General features: G+C 49.6%; 1 protein-coding gene across 3 annotated transcripts in view; it reads right to left on the bottom strand.

Moving 5' to 3' along the window:
- arhgef4 (Rho guanine nucleotide exchange factor (GEF) 4) overlaps positions 1–22,309 on the bottom strand; it is an 87,897-nt gene that overhangs the window by 2,275 nt on the left and 63,313 nt on the right. For all 3 annotated transcript variants that reach the window (XM_079754809.1, XM_079754810.1, XM_079754811.1), the window contains 9 exons: positions 15,998–16,149; positions 6,943–7,122; positions 5,910–6,110; positions 5,342–5,521; positions 4,620–4,852; positions 4,112–4,241; positions 3,861–3,992; positions 2,006–2,249; positions 198–275 (listed from right to left, as the gene is read on the bottom strand). In XM_079754809.1, the coding sequence (XP_079610935.1) occupies positions 198–275; positions 2,006–2,249; positions 3,861–3,992; positions 4,112–4,241; positions 4,620–4,852; positions 5,342–5,521; positions 5,910–6,110; positions 6,943–7,122; positions 15,998–16,149 (1,530 nt within the window). The remainder of the gene's footprint in view (positions 1–197; positions 276–2,005; positions 2,250–3,860; positions 3,993–4,111; positions 4,242–4,619; positions 4,853–5,341; positions 5,522–5,909; positions 6,111–6,942; positions 7,123–15,997; positions 16,150–22,309) is intronic.

Raw genomic sequence — 22,309 nt, 5'->3', positions numbered from 1 at the left:
TTGTGATCTCTCTCTCCCTCTTTCCCTCTCCCTCTCTCTCTCTCCCTCTCTCCCCCTCTATCGCTCTCCCTCTCCCCCTTTCCCCCCCTCTCTCTCTCTCTCTCTCTCCCTCTCTCTCTCCTCTCTCTCTCTCTCTCTCTCTCTCTCTCTCTCTCTCTCTCTCTCTCTCTCTCTCTCTCTCTCACCATCGTGCCTACCTTTGGGCTTCCCAGCTGGGTGGTTTTTGCAGGCGTTCAGCATGGCTTGCTTCTTCTGGACCTCAGTGAGAGAGAAGCCTGGAACAGACACCAGGGAACGTTACAGGGGGGTTGCGACATGCTGCATAGCACACACTACACTACTGTTGTGTAAATGCCCATCCATCATCTCCCTAATATCTTAAAATAACGCAAAGGTGAATTCAAATTGTCCATTCACAGTACATTGTATTCACATCCTTGTGTATATTGTACGTCATCCATGACACACTTCAAAGGCATGTCAATAACTCAGAAGAAGTGCTGTGCTTTCATGGCATGCTGGAAAATAATCAGGAAACTCCACTGTACAGCTCACGTCTGGTTGGCAACCCATGGGGGCAGGGATGGAGTTATACACAATCTGTTAGTGTGAGGTTCTATGGCTGCCTCTGACGCAAAGAGGACCTGACAGCCTGAAAAGGCTGTGGTAACAAATAGCTCTTAATCAGGAGCTATAGGAATCTATAGGACCTAGCCACAGCACTTCTGGAAAACACATTCTCCCGATAGCTGGCTGCACTTAAAAGAATGCAGTCTGTAACTCTAGAACTAAATACAACACCAGAGTCCACACTTTCATGGTTATACTTGAAGTGGATAGACAGGAAACATCATCCTGTTTTAATGTCTCCTCTAGACGGATTGACTTGCCTATGGTTGCACATAAAAATGCTGTGGTCTACTGTTGAAAGATAACACTATACAGATAACAATGTACTAATAGAGAGCATTGATTGGTTGCTCATGTGTGCTAGAAACTAGATGTTGGTGTCCTACTAGTCATAGTTAAATGAGCAGCATATAACCCTCAGTCGGCCCGGTCACACTTTTCTTGGCCTGATTTTGTTCTAGGAGGTTTTACTTATTCTGCTCCAAATCTATGATGTTGAATACAAACAGTTGTACTGTTGTTTTTTTACAGTACCACATAGAGGTTGGCTTCAAAGCCCATCCTCCCACCCCAGTATGTGGAGCAACACTAATATGTGCTCCTGAATTATTCATAGGAGGAAGGACATTATCATTGTGTGTACAGTCAATAGCTTGTCTCGGTGTACACACCGCAGTATGGAATACTAACTTCTATATTTATTGTAAAGGGAGTTTAGCAGGCTACTACCTCTTTGCTTTTACTAGTATACAGTATGAGTAGTATGATAGTATATTAAAACAAAAGGAGCACTGGTGTATTTCTCAATGTACCACGGGTCTATTGAGACCTAGGACATGTGTACATATGAAGTATAACGAGTAAGAAAGAAAAAAGTGATTGAGTTAATTACATGTTCATCCCAGCATACACAAAAAATTGTTGGTGAGTTCAAAAACAATTGAATCAAGGGCTTTGGGTTGTTTAATACAATTAAAATAGAGACCTCCGAGATCAGAGCTCATATGGTGTTTTACCAACATATGGTTAGCGTGTCAGTGTGTGTGTGCGTGTCTGTGAGTGCTTGTGTGTGCACGTCGATGTGTGTCCATTTGTGTGTGTCTGTGTGTGTGTGTATTTGTGTGTGTGTGTGCATGTAGTTGTCTCTGTGTCCATGCGTGTGTGTGTGTGTGCGTGCGTGTGTGTGTGCGTGTCTGTGTGTGTGTCTATGTGTGTGTTGGGGTGTGTGTGTGTGTGTGTGTGTGTCCATTTGTGTGTGTCTTTGTGTGTATGTGCGTGTGTGTGTGTGTGTGTGTGCATGTGCTCGTCTCTGTGTCCATGTGTGCGTGTCTGTGCGCGTGCGTGTCTGTGCGCGTGCGTGTCTGTGCGCGCTCACCCGTCTCGCGGTCGTGCTGGACCTGGAGCCGCTCGTCGGCGAAGGCCCGCAGCCAGCGGAGCTTCTGCTCGGGCTTCTTGGCGCACAGCAGGTGGACGCTGTCGCTGGCCAGCGAGCGCAGCTTCAGGGCGTTCTTCACGCTGACGTTGAAGTCCTTCTCCCGGCCGTCCTCCACGTCCGTCACCTCCATCTGGTCCATGTCCACGCGGCCCTTGTAGTACAGCATGTCCCGCCGCAGGAGGTCCTGACGGGGTCGAGCACAGGTCGGTTCGGTTGGGGTGAGCCCGGTTACAGAGGTGGTGGCTTACCCGCGCCGACGCTAATGGCCAACGCTACCCATGAATCATAGAAGCGGTGTCGGTCTGCTCTGTTGTTTTGTCAAATGAATAAGTGTATTAGAGACAGGAGCAGGACACCGGAGCAGTACACGGCGGTGTGTTTCTGGTCTGGGAGAAATTCCTGCTAGTCCGGGCGGCCGTGTCCGAAAGTACATGAGTCGGCGGAAATGGAACAGCCAGCCACCAGCCTAATATCAAATGATTGGTACAATACCGCCATTTCATTCCTTTTAGTAATTGCTGGGTAAAATGCAATATTGATGCGGTGTGTGCGTTTGGTTGGATGGACAACCTGTAAATAATAAACGCAGACAACTGATGAATTTTAGTTGACTGTGTGGCCTGTCTGAATTAACGCAGGGCTCGAGAATGGTTCATGCGAGAGTCAGTGTGCTGCGAGAGGGGCTGTATCATGTTCATACATGGGACCCTGCTCCCATGTGCCCCATTGGGTGCGATTTATGGGCACACTCACACTAGGCCATCTGTACCGTGCCCAAGTCCGCTTCACACCAGTACCGTGCTCAAGTCTAGATTGTTCGGCTAGTGTGAGCACGCCAACCGTACTCAAGTACAGTTCAATTCCGTGGCCTGAGCACACTTGGGAGAGGTGTGCTCAGGCCACGGTACAGATGCTAATGAGCCAACACGCGCACAGGCACGGCTACGCAACCTGAGCTGGATGACATATAGTCCATGCGACCCTTCTACCCCATTGAACAATAAACATGACGGCAAGCGGTTCAAGGGTGGGTTCACGTTGGTGCAATAGTGAAGTTGAGTTTTTGATCAAAAATCCCCCATTTGTCATGGCGCGGGCTTTCTTGGTTCACTTGAGAAGGCGGGGCTGCGCACGGAGTCTCTCTTTAGAATAATTTGCATACTCCCGAATGTTTTTATTTTTTTATGAATTAAGACACCCGCATGCAAGGATAAGTTCACGTCTGAGTGTAGGCTACAAACGCGATTAACAATTTACAAGTGCAAAAACGCCAACATATACTTTATTTTGCTGACCACTTGTTGTTTGTCCCGACAAAAGCCTCGTAAGGAAAGTTCCTCTGCGTCTCTCGTAGATCGCGCCATCTTTCAACGTCTTTGTTTAATACGACTGCATCACCTTCTCTCACATGATCAGCAGCTCACGTATATCACTTTCTCTCCAGTTCTAACTGATTATGATCATATCGCTGCGTTGTCTCTGTAGAGACAGTGCAGCAACACCTCTACCCAAGCCCCCCCCCCCTCCGCAAATAAGCAACAAAGTCAGTAAAGTGTCAATTGGGTTCTATGTGTTGTTCTACAAAGCAGCGGACGCTTGGTTATGACGAATAACGACGTGATGACGGTACAGGTGTGAAACAGACTTGGGCACGGTACAGATGGCCTAGTGTGAGTGCACCCTAACTCTTAGATCACTCTTGGTTATTCTTTAAAAAGTTAAAGATGGCCACTGGGCATCATTACCTTTCTTTCCCCTCCCCAACCAACCTCCATACTCCCTTGGGGGCACCCACCTTCTTGCAGTACACCATCTGGTGATCGAAGAGGAAGAACATGCGCTGCTGGCTCTTGGCTTGCGGCTGGGACAGCTTGCTCATCTCCCCGGAGTAGATCAGGTCTGAGCTCTTGCTCAGGACGTCCTCTCCCTGCAGGGATGACAACAGCGCACGTCAGGCATCAACCGTCAACCCCCCCACCCGACCAACGGCTGTGTGCGTGCCGAGGCACCGGGGGCCAACTGGGAAGGAGCACACACGCAACGTACCTCCCAGTCCTCGATGGAGCTCTGCCACTGGGCGATCTTGTCGATGTTTTCCAGCCGCCGCTTCCTCTCGTTGATGAGCCGGGCCACGTTCTTCATGGCGTTCAGCGCCGCCTCCACGTCCTTGTAGTCCCTGGGGAGCGGTTAGCAGAAGGCTTTGAGAAGGTCCCTCTGGCTAGAGCGGTTGACTCCGCCTCCTGGGGACTTTTATTCCTATGCTATGTTTCTAAATTTCACTCAATTATTTCCATGCATCTTATCTATCCATCATACATCTAGGCAGCCACAGCTATGATGTCAGAAGACGGCTTGTACCTGCTAAGCACACTCACACCTGGTGGTATAATATGTCACCTTTAAAACATCAAGATTTAACGTAGAACAGAACCCCCTGACCAGCCTTTAAAAAATAACACAGCATACAGGTTGTGTTCATCACTGGGCTGGGCGGAGGCTCCCCTGTGAACAACCTCCCCCAAGAGTGAGGTGGGGACGTCCGGGGGGGGCTCACCTGTGCTGGGGGTTGGTGTACTTGAGCAGCTCAGCCAGCTGCAGTGGGTACTTGCAGATCTTCTGCACGGGCGTGAGCAGGAAGCCGTCCAGCGAGATGTCGATCATCCTCTGCAGCAGTCGGCAGGCCTCGAAGAAGAACACGTACTTGTTGAGCTTCATGAGGCGCGAGAGCTGCAGGCAGGCGTTGGGGTGGTTGTTGCAGTACTCGGAGTAGATCTGGAAGTCTGTTTGCTGGTGGCAGAGACACAGGGGGACGGAGTGGAGGGTTGAGCATCCAGGGAGCGATGGGGACTACACTGCGCACACATCGCGTAACGCTCTACCCCCTCCCCCCATGTTGAGTCACACTGGACTAGGGGCACTTTGAAGGATTGTAGGGGGTCCACATTCTTTGGGTCTTTTTTATCGTTTTAACACTGGTTATTAAAAAAGTAATTCCACCGTAATACAAGGAATTCAATCTGAATACCACCTCAACTAAATGAACTAGTAAATCGGAATAATAACACAACATATAATGGGTGGTTTGGTTGCCACTAAGTGGTAATCCACTATAGCATGCTGTCAAAATAATTACATTTTTGACGATGTTCTTTTCATGTTCACAGAATAGACCAATTCTATAATTCCAAAGAGTTTGATCAAATGTGGGATCTTGTTTGATAAGTGCAGTTGATAAAGGAAGCGGCAGATCCTGCTCCTGAACCTAGGTGTGCTCACGTGTTCCAGGAAGCAGCAGCCGATCTCGCTGAGGTGCGGCTGGTCTTTGTTGAACTTCTTCTCCAGGCCCTTGAGGAACTTCCTATGGAAGCGGTAGATGTCCTCGATGTTCCCAAAGATGGTGCGCAGCTGATCCTCGGTGAACATGTCCGTCCTCTTGCGGCACTGCTTGATGTAACCCTGAAGGGGGGGGGGGGGGTCAAAGACAATACAAAACAAAAGTTAGGATGAGACCATCTGCTGAAGACACACGCAGAAGAGACACTAAAATAAACTGCAGGTTGTCATCGGGGTCCACCCTAGTCGTGGGGCGAGAGTGATCCACCCGGGTTGGGTAATTAGTTGAACTAGTAAAAACGACTAGACTGTGTTCATAACGGGTATGAATACCTGGTCACACACCGTGGCCTTTTAATGTGGTGCGTTGGCGAACGCCGATCTGAAACTCAGAGCGCTTTTTGAGGAGCGACCGTCCCCCAGAATCCCTAGCAGCCCTGCCTAGGCCCCCAGTGGTGTGGGGGCCGTCTAGCTGGTGTTTGACGGAGGGGGGGGGGGGATGGACACCCACCTCGCAGATGTCCTTGAGGTGTTTGATGTAGTCGCGCTCGGTGCTCATGATCTCGTTGATGACGTTGGACCTCATCTGCTCCTTGCAGGGCAGGCCGGGGCCCAGGTTGAGCCCCAGCCCCGCCCGTTCCTCCTGGCCGGCCCCCGCCTCCTCAAACTGGGCCAGGTACTCCTCCATGTGCTCGTCCTGGTTCACACGCAACTGGGAGAAAGACCGCCACAACGTTAACCGCCTCCCTGGACTTGTTAAGTGCACCCCGTCCCTTCTTAGGGGCAGTAGTCTTTAATGCCTTAACTTAACTAAATAGCATTATTTACAATGCTAATCAACACATGAAGGGGTGCCACGTTAATCTTTGTGTAAAACTAAAGACAGAGATTTAGTGTTTTGCGTTGTCTAATAGGCCGCCCCCCTCTTCACTCCCAGAACTAAAATAGCTGAACTGCACCCCCTCACCAGCCCCCCAGGGACCCACTAGCAGCCTGACGGGTCCCGGGAGCTTTCATCTGGAACATCATTAGAGACTCATCTCCCAAGACTGGGCGGAGGCTTCAACAGTTCCACCGTGAGCCGCTTCCCAAGGAGAAGGAGACATGAAAGACAATGACAGAGAGAGAGGGAGAGAGAGAGAGAGAGAGAGAGAGAGAGAGAGAGAGAGAGAGAGAGGTAGAGAGAGAGAGAGAGAGACAGAGAGGGAGAGAGAGAGAGAGAGAGAGAGGGAGATAGAGAGAGGGAGAGACAGAGAGAGAGCGACAGCACGAGAGAGAGAGAGAGACAGAGAGAGCGACAGCACGACAGAGAGATCAACAGCACGAGAGAGAGAGACAGAGACAGAGAGAGAGAGAGAGAGAGAGAGAGAAAGAAAGAAAGAAAGAAAGAGAGAGAGAGAGAGCGAGAGAGAGAGAGCGAGATCGACAGCACGAGAGAGAGAGACAGAGAGAGAGAGAGAGTGACAGCACGAGAGAGAGCGAGAGAAAGCGAGACAGAGAGACAGAGTGGCGGCGTGAACGTGAGCTCAGCAGCAGCGGCTCACCCGTACGAAGCTGGCGGGGAACCAGCCCTCGCTGTCCAGGATGCGGCCCCACCACCACTCCTTGTTGGTGGCGTCCACCACCTCGATGACGTCGCCCGCCTTGAAGCCCAGCTCCTGGTCGTCCATGGTGACGTGGTCCCACAGGGCCTCGGCGAACACCACGCTGCCATCGCTGATCAGCTGCGGGCGATAGAACAGCGGGGGGGCGGGTCATGAGCCAGGTCGTGATCGTCACGGTGGTCATGGGGATTTTGACGTGATGTTGTTAAATATCATGATTTGCTAGTGAAATTAAAATAGCATTCTAAACTGGTCTCACGGATGGGTCATGTGGATGTGGACAAGTTAAGTGGTTGTCCAATGTCCTAGTTCATGTTTTGATCATTTTGAGGGCTCATAACTTCTTGATTACCCCCTTAATAACTTTATTATTACTGTGGTTTTGAGAATCCACAAAGGTTATGGTATACAGATATTGAGTTTAGTTTCCCCAATGTTTGTTTTGCTAGATTTGCCCACATTGTTGGCTAATGTCATTACTACAATGTGTTGAGTAATCATAGATTTTGGAATGCGAGTACATGAATGTACTGTAAACATATAACATGTCATTGTCTTACAACATTGTGACTTTTTCTTGACATTGGCAAACAGTAATTCGGAAATAAATGAGACATTATAGATTTCATTGGAGACGATATAAATCACTTCACTCAATCGACAGAAGAGAAACCTGATATAAGAACCGCTAACCGATAAAAAACAGTTGCATGGACGCGCGTTAATGAAACCCATTCGGGCTGAACGAGGGGGTGTGTTGGTACAATTCATCCTGATGTCATTGGGTGCACGGAGTCCATCTTTGTGGCTGCCTACAGAGTGCTATGCTAGCTGGGCTTCACTGCATGCTGCTGGCGTCGTGATGACGCAGCCTCGAGCTGTGGCTCAGCTGCTTCTCGAGGCTCAGCCGTGCACGGGTAAAAAGGCATTGATCAACTGATTGCAAGGCTAGACGGAGGGGGTGCCTGGCAGAAATCAATATCATGATAAGGCAGGGAAGGAGAGAGAGCGATGGACACAATGGAAGAACGAGAGAGAGAGAGCCTGTGAAAGGAAAGGCCTGGCCCGCAATCCTCTCTCAGAAAAGAATAAATAAAATCAAACTGTATTAATGTGAGATGTCTCTTACTTTGAAGGCTTTACAGGGGAATCCTGAGATGTGCAGAGTGGGTTTAACCACCACAGACAAATTAAGTTATTGTAAATCGTTTCAGATAATAGCCTCTGCTAAGTGCTGTATTGCAATTTAAGTCGGAGGTAGCCCATGCAGGTCAAAGAGGAAGGTGTCTTCCAGAGAGAGGTGGAGGAAACGGAGGGGGTGAGGTTGGGCGGAGGACGGCCGGAAAGAACCTGTGTTTTTTTGGCAGAAGCCAAGGCTGCAGTGGTCGTATATCATGCTAGGGTACAGGCGTCTAGCATGCTAGCGCTGGGCTAGTGATTGGCAAGTGCTGGGGAAATGTCTACGATGCCCAGCAACAAGCCCCCCAACAGTCGCCAGTCTTTGACACATAGCTGGGGTCAGGACGCTTGCCGATCCTGATTTCCAGGTATGTATTCTGTTTCTCTCTGCAGGTCAGTCTGGCCTCGATCCCATTGAAAGCCTTTTACCAAAATCTTTTAATTATGGGATGAATCAGTGAGGTTCAGTTCAGGACCAACCAAGAGCGCAGAGGTCTGTCGGATAAAAAATCATGACAAAGGAAATTGTAGCAATCAAAACAGTTTTCTTTCCAAATGACCGCAAACGTGAATATGAACGGTATCACGATGCTAGCAGGATGTAGCCACAAGAAAACCCACGGTGGTTGTTGTTCCATGTGATATCTGTGTCCTGCACACAGCCAACAGCTTGGGCATAAGAAGGCCGGGGTGTGTTTTTATGTATTTATGTTTTAAATCTCCAGTGGAACTGAGAATTGTTGCAGTCGCCCAGTCAACTGCCAGGCGAAGTGGCTGTTGCTAGGCAACGTCTCCACACCATCACTTCTCTCTTCCCTCTCCTCTACAGACACCGTCATAAGAAGTACCGCCTGTCTTAAAGGGGTAACGGGATGGGATGGCACCTGGATAGAATCTTGCTGGAAACAGAGCCGTCACTATGGCAATAGCAGGATGAACTAAACAGAGGTTTATACGGGGTTGAGCCGAACTATGGACTGGAAGGCCTAACAAGGACACACGGCCCATACACCAAGACTTACGAAGACCTTTGATCATATCAGTGCATCTTTGAACAGATTCAATGCAAGTGTATATCCATTGCACTTACAATGTATGCTTGAAAATGAGAAAAAATAAAGATGCACAAAGACAAACACATGCACACACAGACACACACACACACACACAAACACACACACACACAAAATATATATTCACAAAAAGTCCAAATAAAATTAAAATATATAAAAACGAGACACTACATACAACGCAAATCCAAAGCAGGCGTGCTCTGCTGGTCCAAGAGCCCCACAGCTCTTTATTACAACATCATGGAAGTGACTCACATCCCAGCAGAGCGGTCACATTGATTGATGACCACTTGTCTATAATCTGATTAAAGCCGCCATTGCAATAGCTTGATAGGAGCCCAGTAGACAACATTTACTGGCATCCACTGTGGTTCAAATACTCATGGGTTGTGATGGTTTACACAGGGTTTAAATGTTACCTCACCTTCATTGCAGACGGACACAAAATATGTTTTTCCAGTTGTACCTAGTCCAAATGCAAAAGCTACCCTGATTAAAGTCACCTTATACATTTGATAGATGTACAAAAGAAAAACAAATAAAACATATACAAATATTTGTATGCACCAATATGATTTCTTGATTAGAAGGTGTAAAATATGTCATTAATAAAGGCATTTTACGAACTATGTTTGAATACATCTACTAACCTTAGCCATAAATCTTTACAATTAATAGATCTTGTCATGATAAAACTGTAAATAACGCATGGGCCTTATAAGGCATCATTTATCATTTCCAATCTCACTCTTAAAGACAATGTCAAATGGCATTCAGAGAGTTGCGCAGAGCAAAACGTAGCAGTAATGGGATTTGATTGAACAGAACACGCTAGCCATTTGGGTTAGCCCCATTAGAAGGTTTATGTACATGCGGTGGAAGGCACACATGCCGATATTAAGGTTGAAACATTAAGCCTCATAGCTTGGTAAGATTTGAATGGAAAATGGATAATAAACAGACTTGTTTTTGGTATACATTGTTAAATAGCTGAACAGCATGAAGACTATTGATATCAGCCATTCAAACAACTAAACCAATCCATTTTCATGTCATAATGATACACACATAAACACAGGGCTCACACTGATACACAATGGTTTGAGGTGATCAATAACCTATCATCACATACATGAACAAGGTCCAGGAACACACTCCCTGGAAGCAACAAAAACGCTTTGTCGCGTTGCCTTTATAATGCACTGTGTATATAGCTGTAACATACACTGCTGCACATGACTTGGTATCCCCACCTTCATGCGAGCAGCGATGAGTGTCTATCGACGGAGCGGGATTGCAAACCTATTGCGCGCACAGATAAAGCAGGCAGAAAACCAAGCAGACAGCTCGACACACACACCCGTCCCGTCTGACGACCGAATGTCCTGGGATCACGTCCAGGGGGTTACCTGGCTCTCTCTGGGCAGAACCTCCAGGGGCATCGACTGCAGCCTCCCTGAGCCCGTGTCTCTCTCTGTCTGGTCGCTCTGGCTGTCTCACGCGGTGTTCCGTCTTTTGTTTGTTTTGGTGGTCCGTCTATCCCCCCGTCTCCCCCCCCTCCTCTCTCCTCCTCACCCCTGGTGCGTCGGTCTGGCGATGACGGCGTCACATCAGAAAGAATCAAATAAAGAAAAAAGCGTCTGGTTTTCGTCATTAGCAGAGTGTGCGTGTGTGTGGGTCCGTGTGTTGCTGCTCTACCGGAAGGAAGGCCAGAGTGTGTGTTTGTCGCGGCTCCACTGGAAGGCCAGAGTGTGTGTGTTACGGGTCTACTAAGCGGAAGGCCAGAGTGTGTGCTGGGCTCTATTGGAAGGCCAGAAGGAACATGAGGACCACGTTGATGATGACGAGCAGCATCATGATGAGGAAGACCACCACCTTCTGGGTCTCGGGGTGCAGGTTGCAGCGCAGCAGCGTGTTCAGGACCCCCATGCGCTGCCGGCCCCAGCGGCCCGAGCCGCTGCCCCGCGCCATGGCGCTCCCGCCACCGCCCCCCGCCTCCTGCTGCTGCGCCTCCTCCTCCTCCTCCTCGTCGTCCTCCTCTCCCCTCCTCCTCCACCTCCTCCTCCTCCTCCTCACCGCGCCTCTCCGGCCGCCGCTGTCGTTCTCGCAGCGCCGGCGCCGAGCCGCCGCCGCCGCCGCCGCACAACACCACTGCTCCTCCGCCTCCTCCTTCACCAGCACCTCCTCCTCCTCCTCCTCCTCCTCCCAGCCCACCTCCCGCCGCGCCGTCCGCTCCTCCGCGGCTCTCGCCGTTCTCGAGTGCTCCCCGCCGGCGCCGCTCGCGCGTCTCCTCGCTTTCCGCTGCCACCGTGCCGACCCCCAGCGTCGCCTCCAGGCCCCCCGCTCTCCCTGCCGCGGGCCGCGCGTCCAGGACAGAGGGTGACCGCGCGGCCGTGACCGCCTCCGTGCGTGCGGTGTGTCTGCGCGCACGTGTGCGTGTCTGCTCGCAGCTCCGCCACGCGTCAAGCGGTGCCTCCGGCGTCTCCCTTCTCCTCCGCTTGCTGTCTGTACGCTCCTTCCTCTGCTGGGTCTGGTCTCTCTTCTCCCTCTCTCTCTCTCTCTCTCTCTCTCTCTCTCCGTCTCTCCCTCCCTCTCCCTCTCTCTCTCTCTCTCTCCCTCTCCCTCCCTCTCTCGCCCTCTCTCTCTCTCTCCCTCTCTCTCTCTCTCCCCCCCTCTGCCTCTCTCTCTCCCTCTCTCTCTCTCCCTCTCTCTCTCTCTCTCCCTCCCTCTCCCTCTCCCTCTCTCTCTCTCTCTCTCTCCTCTCCTCTCCGTCAGGGCATCAGGACAGAGCGGTGGAATGCACGACGCTGTGTTCCTCGGGCTGCATTGCTCTCCTCCCCGTCGTCAACGGCCGGCGGTGTCTCTCCCTCTTGAGTGTGCGTTCTCCGGAACTCCCGGTCCTCCTGCTCCTCCTGCTGCTCCTCTGCCCACCTCCGCTCTCCTCCTCCTCCACCTCCCCCCGCTGCCGCCTCGTCCCGGCTAGCTCGCTAGCTAGCTAGCTGCGTTAGCCTACATGCGCTACAGCTGCGTGCACCGTGCCGTTGTAAGTCATCCGGAGTCTTGTTTTTGTTTTGTCCTCCCCTCCCCTTTGTTTTTTTCCGGTGTTTGTCCTTCCTCCTTCTTCTTCTTGTCCTTCTTTTCCTCCCTCCCTCATACGACTGCCTCTCGCGTCTCACTTCCCCGCCGTCTCGTTAGCCCACGGCGGCTAAAACGTTGCGCTGCCACCGGCGCCAGGAGACTCACTAACACAGCCGTCCATCTCACAGGATGGCCCCCTTTTTTCTCATCCACCTTCCTTCTTCCCTCCCTCTGTCTGCTTCTTTTATTTTTTCTTCCTCTCCTGATCTTGCCCTCCCCCTAGTTCTCGGCCAGCCAATCAGGCTGCGTAGCGTGTCGAGCGTATCCTGGATACCGGAGTGGTTGAGACGCAGCCCTAGCAACCCCCAAGAGAGTACGGGGGGTGGTGGTGGTGGGATGGGGGGGGGGGGGGGGGGTGATACTTGGAGAGACAGAGCGAGAGGGAGAGAGAGAGATTGATATGAGAGGATACAGAGAAAGAGAGAAAGAGAGAGAGAGAGAGGGTAATAAATATGGAGAAAGGGAGAAGGAGAGTAAGAAAGAGAGAGAGGGATACAGAGATAGAGAAACAGAGAGCGCAAGAATGAAAGAGAGACAGAAAGAGAGAGAGAGATACAGAGAGAGACAGAGAGAGAGACAGAGAGAGACAGAGAGAGAGAGACAGAGAGAGAGAGAGAGAGAGAGAGATGAGGGTTGGGGGTTGGGAAGGTGTAGGCCATGCAGAATAATTATTATAAGTATTCCCAAATGAAACGTGTGACTGTGTGTGCGTGCGCGTGTGCTCGCCTGCAGAGCTCCGTTTGTTAAATGGGAGTGGCCCAGGCTGGTGACATCGAGTGTTGATGTTTTGTGCTGATTCTTCACGCTGGACCACGCTTCACCGCGGAGCAGCAACCCTCCTGGCAGCGCTCATTACACTGTTCGCACGTCTTTTGTCTCGCCTGCAGCTAGCCCTCTTTAGCTGCGAACTATGAAATAGCAGTTCAGTGATCCAGCATAAACATCTAAGGGAGTGTTTAATGCCCCCATCCCTGGCCTGGATAGGGGGGGGGGGGGGGGGGGGGGACACGACCCAGCTGCCCCATGAAACACACCACATGGGGCACATGCAGCTGAAGTAACAGAAAGCACACACACTCACACTCACATGCATGAGAGCACACATATGCACATGCACACACACACACACACACACACACACACACACATAAAAGCCACCAAATAATCAAGCCTCTATCAAGCTACATGCTTAACATGTCCTACGTTGACATGTATCATCTTCAGGGAATGCTCTCTCCTTTTCTTTCTAATCATATATATTTTATTATTTACTATATTATTTGTACCCACTCAGATGCCCACCTCTAAGTCTGACTCTGATCCACTTCGTTCTCCTGCATGGGCAACGGCTCTGCTGTGGATTTGCCGGTATTTCCAAATGGAGAAATAATAAAATAAACATATTTGCCCACGTCCACGACACCCATCACCAGGAGCCCCGGAGACGGTATCCATGGCGACCACATTATTAAGCATCCTCTGCTGTGTGTGTTTACAGCTACCAGCGTCCATTTCTCTCGCTCTGCAGCGAGGCTGTGTTCACCCAGCCGTGTCTGATGCTGTGCTACATCTTTACCATCTGTATTCCTTATTCCATATAGTTTCAAGCTGGTCAAGGCGACTCGTTTTACGGCATCGTCCCAGGATGCATTGCTACAGAGTTCTCATGTCCACTGTTTAGAATGTTGTCGACCCCACCGATCCGTTAGTCATCGCAAACAGATTCTTAGGAACTTTGGACAACAATATTATGATTGTTGTTGACGTATAATCCATTTGTCTCTTTTAGAGACAGGTTACACACAAGGGAGTAGGTCACTGTCATTTGATACGCAACATGTTTGACGTGTGAGTGGCTATGAACGGAAGATATTATGTAGGGCCATACCCTAGTTTACAATAACACACTTCTTAGATCTCATGGGACCGGCATTTCATCATGTGTATAATTTAATACAGTGTCAATGTTGGATTCTGCTTTTACTGTCAAGCGACATGGTATCACCATAGAATAAGTGCAGATTAATTTACCATTTATTAACATTAGTTAATGCATAAATGTTGAATAACTAAAGTTATAGTCATCATTTACTAATGGTGTTCATGGTTATAATGGTGTAACCCCTATGCTAAAGCTTTATAATAATACTTATTACTGAATTAACAAATGTTAATTAATGGTAAATGAATGAACCCTTATTGTAAAGTGTGACACAGACAAGTCAAAAGTTTGTCTGGAAGTCCTAACCAAGGATTAGAACAGAAATGTGGGAACCAGAGGTAAGCTGATGTATTCTATTGCACTACAGCCTCTGCTAGGTACAGCCTCCGCTAGGTACAGCCTCTGCTAGATACAGCCTCCGCTAGGTACAGCCATCGCTAGGTACAGCCTCCGCTAGGTACAGCCATCGCTAGGTACAGCCATCGCTAGGTACAGCCTCCGCTAGGTACAGCCTCCGCTAGGTACAGCCTCTGCCAGATCGAGCTGACTGTTGGTCACAGGGCCGTAGCGTGTGTTGTTAAAGGCAGTGTACAGCCCGCCGCAGGGAGCTCCCGTCCCACATGGATTCTCCCAGCGGCGTTTCTTAGGTGTGGAGGAATTCCAACCACGGATTCTCTCGTGTTACCGCAAACCCTGTGAACCCCCCTCCCCCCCGACCCAGTGGTCGAGGGGTGGGATGGGACACCCGCCTATTGTGTCAAACTAAGCCTGCAGACTGCGGGGGGTGAAACTGGGCCTAAGCCGCGCCTGATTGTCTCCATCCCCAGGTGGGTTTCACTGTAATCCCCCGTCGTTAATCCACTTCCTCCTCCTCCTCCAAGGGAGGGGCTTCAGACAGAGGGCAGCCAGGGTGACAGCACCGCCGATGAATAAGGCAGAGAGGGAGAGTGCAACGTGTGTTTACCCATCGCCCCCCGACACTCGGGAACCCAACCTCACCTCATGAGCATGGTGGGCAGGAGGAAAGGTGAACGGTAGAGGACTGGCAAGGTTGAAGATGGGGACATACTATATACAGAGATCTCTGCATCGGATACTGAATCCTGATACAGAGGTCTGCATTCAGTATCATGGGAAATGGCTGGAATTCTACTGAAAGTGTCTTACAGCCAGCTCCGAATGCAGTCAGATGTAATAATCTATGGAACACAGGCAAGGCACTGCAGACTATCAAGGAATCACAGACAATAGCGATATTTTCTACCCCCATATAAGCACCTGGCCATCGCAGGCAGAGGTGCACCGTAACCCGGGAAACACAGCCAGGCTTGAGGAAAGGATGTGAGAATGCTAACATTCTTCTATTTCGTTTTATATATATATAGATGCCCATATAAATAGTTAATGTGCCGTTCTGTACAGGCCAGTGCAGAGAGACAGGAAGGTGGGTTGAAGGAGAGAGGGAGCGAAGTGTGCACAGGACTGCAGGTGGGAATTGAACCTGCCGTCGCTACACCGTGAGCGAGCTACGCAGCACCGCTCTGCCACGCACGGTCACACCCTGCTGCCGTCTGGAACAGAGGCTGCCGCCGCTGACGTGAGCCTCGACGGGCGCTGTAGCGGGGGGGGGGGGGAAGGGTAGCATGTGTCGGGGGGGTCTCACCTCGTTGATGGCCAGCTGCTCCCCGCCGCCCCCCCCGGGGTGTCCGAAGCGGTGGGCCGAGCCGCGGAAGTCCTCGTACAGCAGGTCCTCCTCGCTGCCCAGATCCTCCCCCAGACTCCCCTTCTCGGGACCCCCGTCCGGGACCACCACCGCTGGGAGGGGAGGAGGGGAGGAAGGGATGGAGGGGAAGAAGAAGGGAAGAGAGAAAGTAGATTAACTAACAATGTATCGCACAATGCAAAATGAGTCGCAATCAACATGAACAAACTGAGTCCCATCTGAAGACACTGAGGCAGAATAACAGCCTCAGATGAGGGTCGGGTGTTACATACGTCGTAGGGTGGATAAATAGTGAGAGAGCACCAGAGAGAACCTGCAGGAGAGCCAACCACACAACCCCACTTCATCAAACCCATGAGCAAACCCAGTGATTCTCCCTGGTAACAACAACAAAAAACTATCCCTGTGTGTTGACACTCTATGACTTGAATAATAGGCCTGCAAATAACATTTGCATACAAAAGACCTAAATAAATATGAGCCTTGCCCCTTACTCGCAAAATGCGTCATCGCCTGCCATCACAGCCTTGTGGTACTCGAATCAGCTTTAAGAGGCGGGGACATGAGCACAACATGTGTGTGTGTGTCATTGTGTTCTATGAAGTCATCCAGAACGACAAACACACACACACACACACAGACACAGACACAGACACACACACAGACACAGACACAGACACGCGCGCGCAGTCACAACGTTTATTCAATGCGTACTACTCTGAACGCTCCACAGGCTCTGAGTTCTGTTCACATGATGTCTTGTCTTTGTTGACGGGCATGGTGATCACATCTGCTGTCTGTGTCTTCTTGGATGGTGATAATAACGCATTCCCCCACTATTCAAAGGCTGAAAGTACATTTGTTTTTGTGTACCAGAAACCTGCCAACAAAGGTTCATTGTATCATTAGAAATCCCTTGTGCGGGATCTGCATTTATAGACTTTTTCTTATCGTTGCACAATATAATTATTTGTATTGTTATTTTTTGCAAGTTGTAAAAAATATGATCTGGTTTTGTGAAAATGACTCACATGTTTCACATCTGCGCAAAATAAATAAATAATCGTATTGATTCTGGTCACCTAGCAACAGTTTGAGTACTGTCGCGCTGTGCTCATCTAAATGGCCTCTCACACTCCAACAGACCCTGGCCGTGCCTTCACTCAACTAGCATGTTGGTGGGCACTCTGAACAGATAAACAACACTCATAACACATAAACACACACACACACACACACACACACACACACACACACACACACACACACACACACACACACAAGTAGTTGGTTCTCTCACTGTTTGTGTGCGTTTTCAAAGGTTGATGAGCTGCAGTGTGTTGGTGCCTCCTCATCTATACAGGCTAACTAACTAGCACAGGGGCTGAGGAGCGAGCCTTCTCCTCCTCACCAGAGACACTGGAGCCCGTCGCCAGGACTTTAGCCTCGGCACAGCGCCCTGCTGGTTCAGCTGGGCGCGTCCCTCTTTATTTGTTGTGGCTCTCTGTGCTCGTGTATCGAGCAGCACACAAGGGCACCGCACGCACTGACACCCACCTCATTACCAAGGCGACCGGCGCCAACCGCAGCGGCAGATAACGGCCTCATGGGGGCAGTGTAGGACGCGCTGAGCCATGCCAGCCCGATTACCATGCCATGTGTGTGTGTGTGTATATATATATATATATATATATATATATATATATATATATATATATATATATATATATATATATATATATATATATATATATATATATATATATATATTTATAAACATATGTTTGTGTGTGATTATTTATATATATATATATATAAATAATATATATGTAATAAGATGTGTGTGTGTGTGTGTGTATGTTTATATATATGTGTGTGTGTGTGTGTGTGTGTGTGTGTGTGTGTGTGTGTGTGTGTGTGTGTGTGTGTGTGTGTATGCTTGCGTGTGCATGTGTGCAATGCCAGGCAATCAGGTAGTAGGTGTGGAGTATAAAGCTGACCCAGATATCTTTCCAGTGTTGGTGTTTGTGTGTGTATGCATGTGCGTGTGAGTGTGGGTGTGTGTGTGTGCTGCCCGTGTATGTGTGTGTTAAACAGATGAACAGCAGGAAGAACAACCACCTTCACAACATGGTGGTCAACATGGATAGCAACAAGATGCCACCCAGCCTTTACTCCCAACACCTGCCTCTGAGGTTCCTCATCATAAACACTGTGTTATCCATCTCAACAAGCGATGGCAAAGGATTACTAGAGAGATGTTGGCTGTGTGAGTGTGTGTGTGTGCGTGTGTGTGTGTGTGTGTGTGTGTAATTGTGCCACAAGGGTGCAATTATTATAGAATAAAAAAACAGATTCAGACACAGTGGGTCTGTGTATGAGAAACAGAGTGAACTAGAGAGTGAACTAGAGAGTGAAATAGAGAGAGAAATAGAGAGAGAAAGGCAGAGAAAGTGAGAGATGGAGGGGAGAGAGAGGGAGAGAAGGGATAGAGATAAAGAGACAGAGAGAGAAAGAGAGAGAGATAGTTATAATCGGTGTTAGTTTGTGAGTGAGGTTGGATAGCCTCGTGAGACCATCCAGATAATGAAGTTTGCGTTTCGCCTGAATATCAGTCTAGCCTTGGCTGGGCAGCCATTGATTTCCAGATATGGGCGCAGCCTGACGTTGTCCAGAAACCCCAGCCAATCATATTTAATAGCCAAGTGACCCTCTTGTTCTCTTTGCTTTTGCCGAAACCGTTTGGAAGTAAAGCAAAAAACACATTGTTCCCTGAGAAAAACCTTCCCAGGAGATTTCGTACAGTCCTCTAACATTGTTATATTTAATGATTGAACTTCTATTTCGATTAAAACGGTTGGATTGCACCATCAATTGCTACACTTTTCCGCAATGTTCTTTTTATTCGACAGACTGCGGTGCTTCAATCAATCATGCACTGAAGCCCCCTCCCTTTACCCCCGATCGGTCGAGGCATTTTAATACTTGGAAGAGGCTTTGAAGGAGCTCGAGGCTATAATGACCAGCAGAGAGAAACAGAATGTAAACCCACAGATCAGGATGGTCTAACGAGGCTGGAGGCTGCTAGCAACATGTTGAATCATGATGCTACCAGCTCCAGCCTAGGTGAGCTACGCTACCAGATCACATTTGATGGTACAATCAATACTAAGTGGCCAAAAATGCGTGTGTGGGAGCATGCGTGTGTGTATGTGTGTGTTTAGTTGCCTGAATAAATCTGTTCATGTATGTGTGGGGTAAGAAGAGGAATTCAAGCGTAAAAGCTGCCTATTTATTATTTGTGTGTGTGTGTGTGTGTGTACACCTGTGTGTACCTGTGTGTGTGTGTATGTATGGGGAAGAGGGCGGTTGCCCACAGGAGAGCAGAGCACCAGGCGAGAGGAGGCGCTTTAATTCTCGGCATGTTCCATCTCTCCCTAAAGCTACCCAGGCCAGAGACCCGGGAATACAGGAGTGGAAGTAATGCCTGGGGGTGGCGTTTGTGCATGCTGACAGTCACCGCAGATAGATGTGTGGTGGGGGGGTGAAGCGTGGGTTGAGTGTTTTCAGTTTAGGGGTACTATGCAGACCCAGCCACTGCCGATCTGGACAGGGCAGCGCAGAGAGACAGGATGGTGGGTTGAAGGAGAGAGGGAGTGCAATGTGCACAGGACTGCAGGTGGGAATTGAACCTGCCGTCGCTACACGTGAGCGAGCTACGCAGCACCGCTCTGCCACGCACGGTCACACCCTGCTGCTGTCTGGAACAGAGGCTGCCGCCGCTGACGTGTCTTCAGGGGACGTGAGCCCAGACGAGCGCGGCAGCAGCCGGGTGGCTAGCGTGACGCCGGGGGGGTGTGTCTAGGTTCTAACCACAGCATTGCAGGATGAGGTGCAAGTACCGTTTGGTAGGTGTCTTCTATCTCTCCGTCAAACCCTCACTTGTTTTAGAGTGTGTGTGTGGAGGAGTAATTGGTTCTTGTGTTACCATATTATATTCTGCAGCAGTGGGTCCATACCGCTAAGGTACACCGTGATATCAGCCAGATTCAACGCACACAAATTTCCAGCTCTAGGGAGTGATTAGGAAAATCACACACATTATTACAAGGATAATATATATACTTGGTTATTAGAAAATGTTCACAATATTTCGCAAAGAGCAAAAAGTAGCTCTGCGTGATAATGCTAGGAGCTAGAGGATAGGCACTAGGGGCAAGGGGCTAGGAGCTAGGGGCTAGGGGCTAGGAGCTAGGAGCTAGGAGCTAGGGGCTAGGAGCTAGTAGCAGTGGGCTGCTTGCCTTACAGCCAGGAACAAACTCCAGATTAACTGACCTTGCCTTTGTTATGGGAAGACAAGAGATAACTTGTGTGTTTGGTGGTGTGGGAGGACCCAGGGACTTGTGGCTGTGAGGCAAGAGGGCTAACCACCGCTCCGCTAAGCCATCCATACAGGTTCATTACAACCAGACAGGCAAGTGGATTATTTGTCGACTATGTATTGAAATGGAGTGGTAACAATACCTCAACGATAATGCACCCTAAAAAATAGAACAAATCATATCGTCAGGATTATGTATCAAACCACAAGACACAGCTGGTCCTGCCTAAAGGCCGGCACACTGATCAGGAACTAAATCAACACCGTCTGAACCAATGTCACAGTCACAGCATGCATACGACCCTACCTTAATAACTGCACACGCAGTGCTGAGTTGTTAAGAGAGTTTTGAGCTGTAGGTGTAGGCAGTGGTGAACTCAGGTCAACATACTAAGTGGGAGTGTGAGAGCTGTACTACAGCCTTGGTTGTTCATTCTGTGGGGAAGGGGCTGACATTCATTCACTTTATTTGGGCACACAGCATCAGTGAAGAGCCTCATCTCTCTCTCTCTCCACCATCCATAACAACCCCAGAGAGAGGGGAAGAGGAACCTGTTTTTAATCTGAAGATTCTCCTCATGTCTCTGGAAGCCGTGTTGGTTCCGTGTTCAGAACACCAGCACCTGTCAGTCCAGGCCCAACTGGGTCAACAACATCCATTCATTGTTTTCTCTTTTTGGAATGCATTCATTACTAAAGGTTAATGTTTTACGGGATGATGACAAAACGAAAGCCAGCCATGCCTGCAGCCAATCTCAAACATAGACCATCATCAAACTAAGGTCCAACCGCTTGGACCTCTGCCTGCACTTGTACCGCAACCTCACGTCAACCTGTACACAAGGTGGAACTGACACCCAAGGTCCCCGACCCGCAAAAGGGGTGACTACGGTCCGGAGAAGCCCCTGGGTTCTAGTCAGATCTTCTCATATGCGCATATCCCGCTTCGGAAACTTTGAAATCACATACTACACAATTCTTGAGTTTTGCTGTGTTTGGCAGTGTTGCAAAGCAGCAAGAATGTTCTGTACTTAAACAAAAACGAAAAATACTCAAATGCATCGACCGGCCTAATCCTCACGGACCGGTCTGGACTTGGAACGTCTAGTCCTTATGGAACACGTGCAGAGGTCGTGACCTTAATCTGTCCTGGATTTATGAAGTCAGAACATCACAAAAATTGACAAAAATGGGAAACATTATTCGACGGCCCACTGGGAACAGGGGGTGTAAACATAGATTCCTGGTTGCAAATCGTCCCCATCCCCTCTGTATGGTTACCCAAGGAGGGGGGGGGGAAAGGTCAACGAGGTCACTGCTGCACGTGGGACGAAGCACAAGAGGTGTCCATTTACACTCGGGCAAACGCTGCCTTCTCCTACACGACGCGGTCACATGCAGGAGAAGGTGGACGGGGCGGTGGGCGCCCAGGGTGGGCGAGGGACGAGGAGAATGCACCGAGGAAGGGGACACTGGGTCCGTCGGACGCATTCCTCACTCCGGGTTTCCAGTCACGTTGACGGCGGGGCGGACTGACCCAGTTGTGTGCTGGTCTGTGACTGGGAGGGAGGGGTGGAGGGGATAGGGGGGACAAAGACTATCCCATTTCCTCCTCCCAAAAAAGATGGCAGACTCATTTAAATGCGCGAAGCCTGTGGTTATTCCCACCGTTTCCTGAGGTGTTGGTTGCAGAGCTCCTATAGCACAGTCCTACTGTCTGACAATACTCCTGTCGTATAATGTTTAATGGTATTTCTAAATCGAATCAAAGGATAAACCACTTGAGATGCGGCATATTGTTTTCAAGCGGGTCCTCAGGCACAAAACATGGAAGTCAGCAGACATTTACACAACGTAAATACACACAGTCA

The sequence above is a fragment of the Pollachius pollachius genome (genome assembly GCF_949987615.1).
Source record: "Pollachius pollachius genome assembly, chromosome: 17".
Lineage (NCBI taxonomy): Eukaryota > Metazoa > Chordata > Actinopteri > Gadiformes > Gadidae > Pollachius > Pollachius pollachius.
Note: the sequence above shows the minus strand (reverse complement) of the source record. Positions and strands in the feature narration are given on the sequence as shown.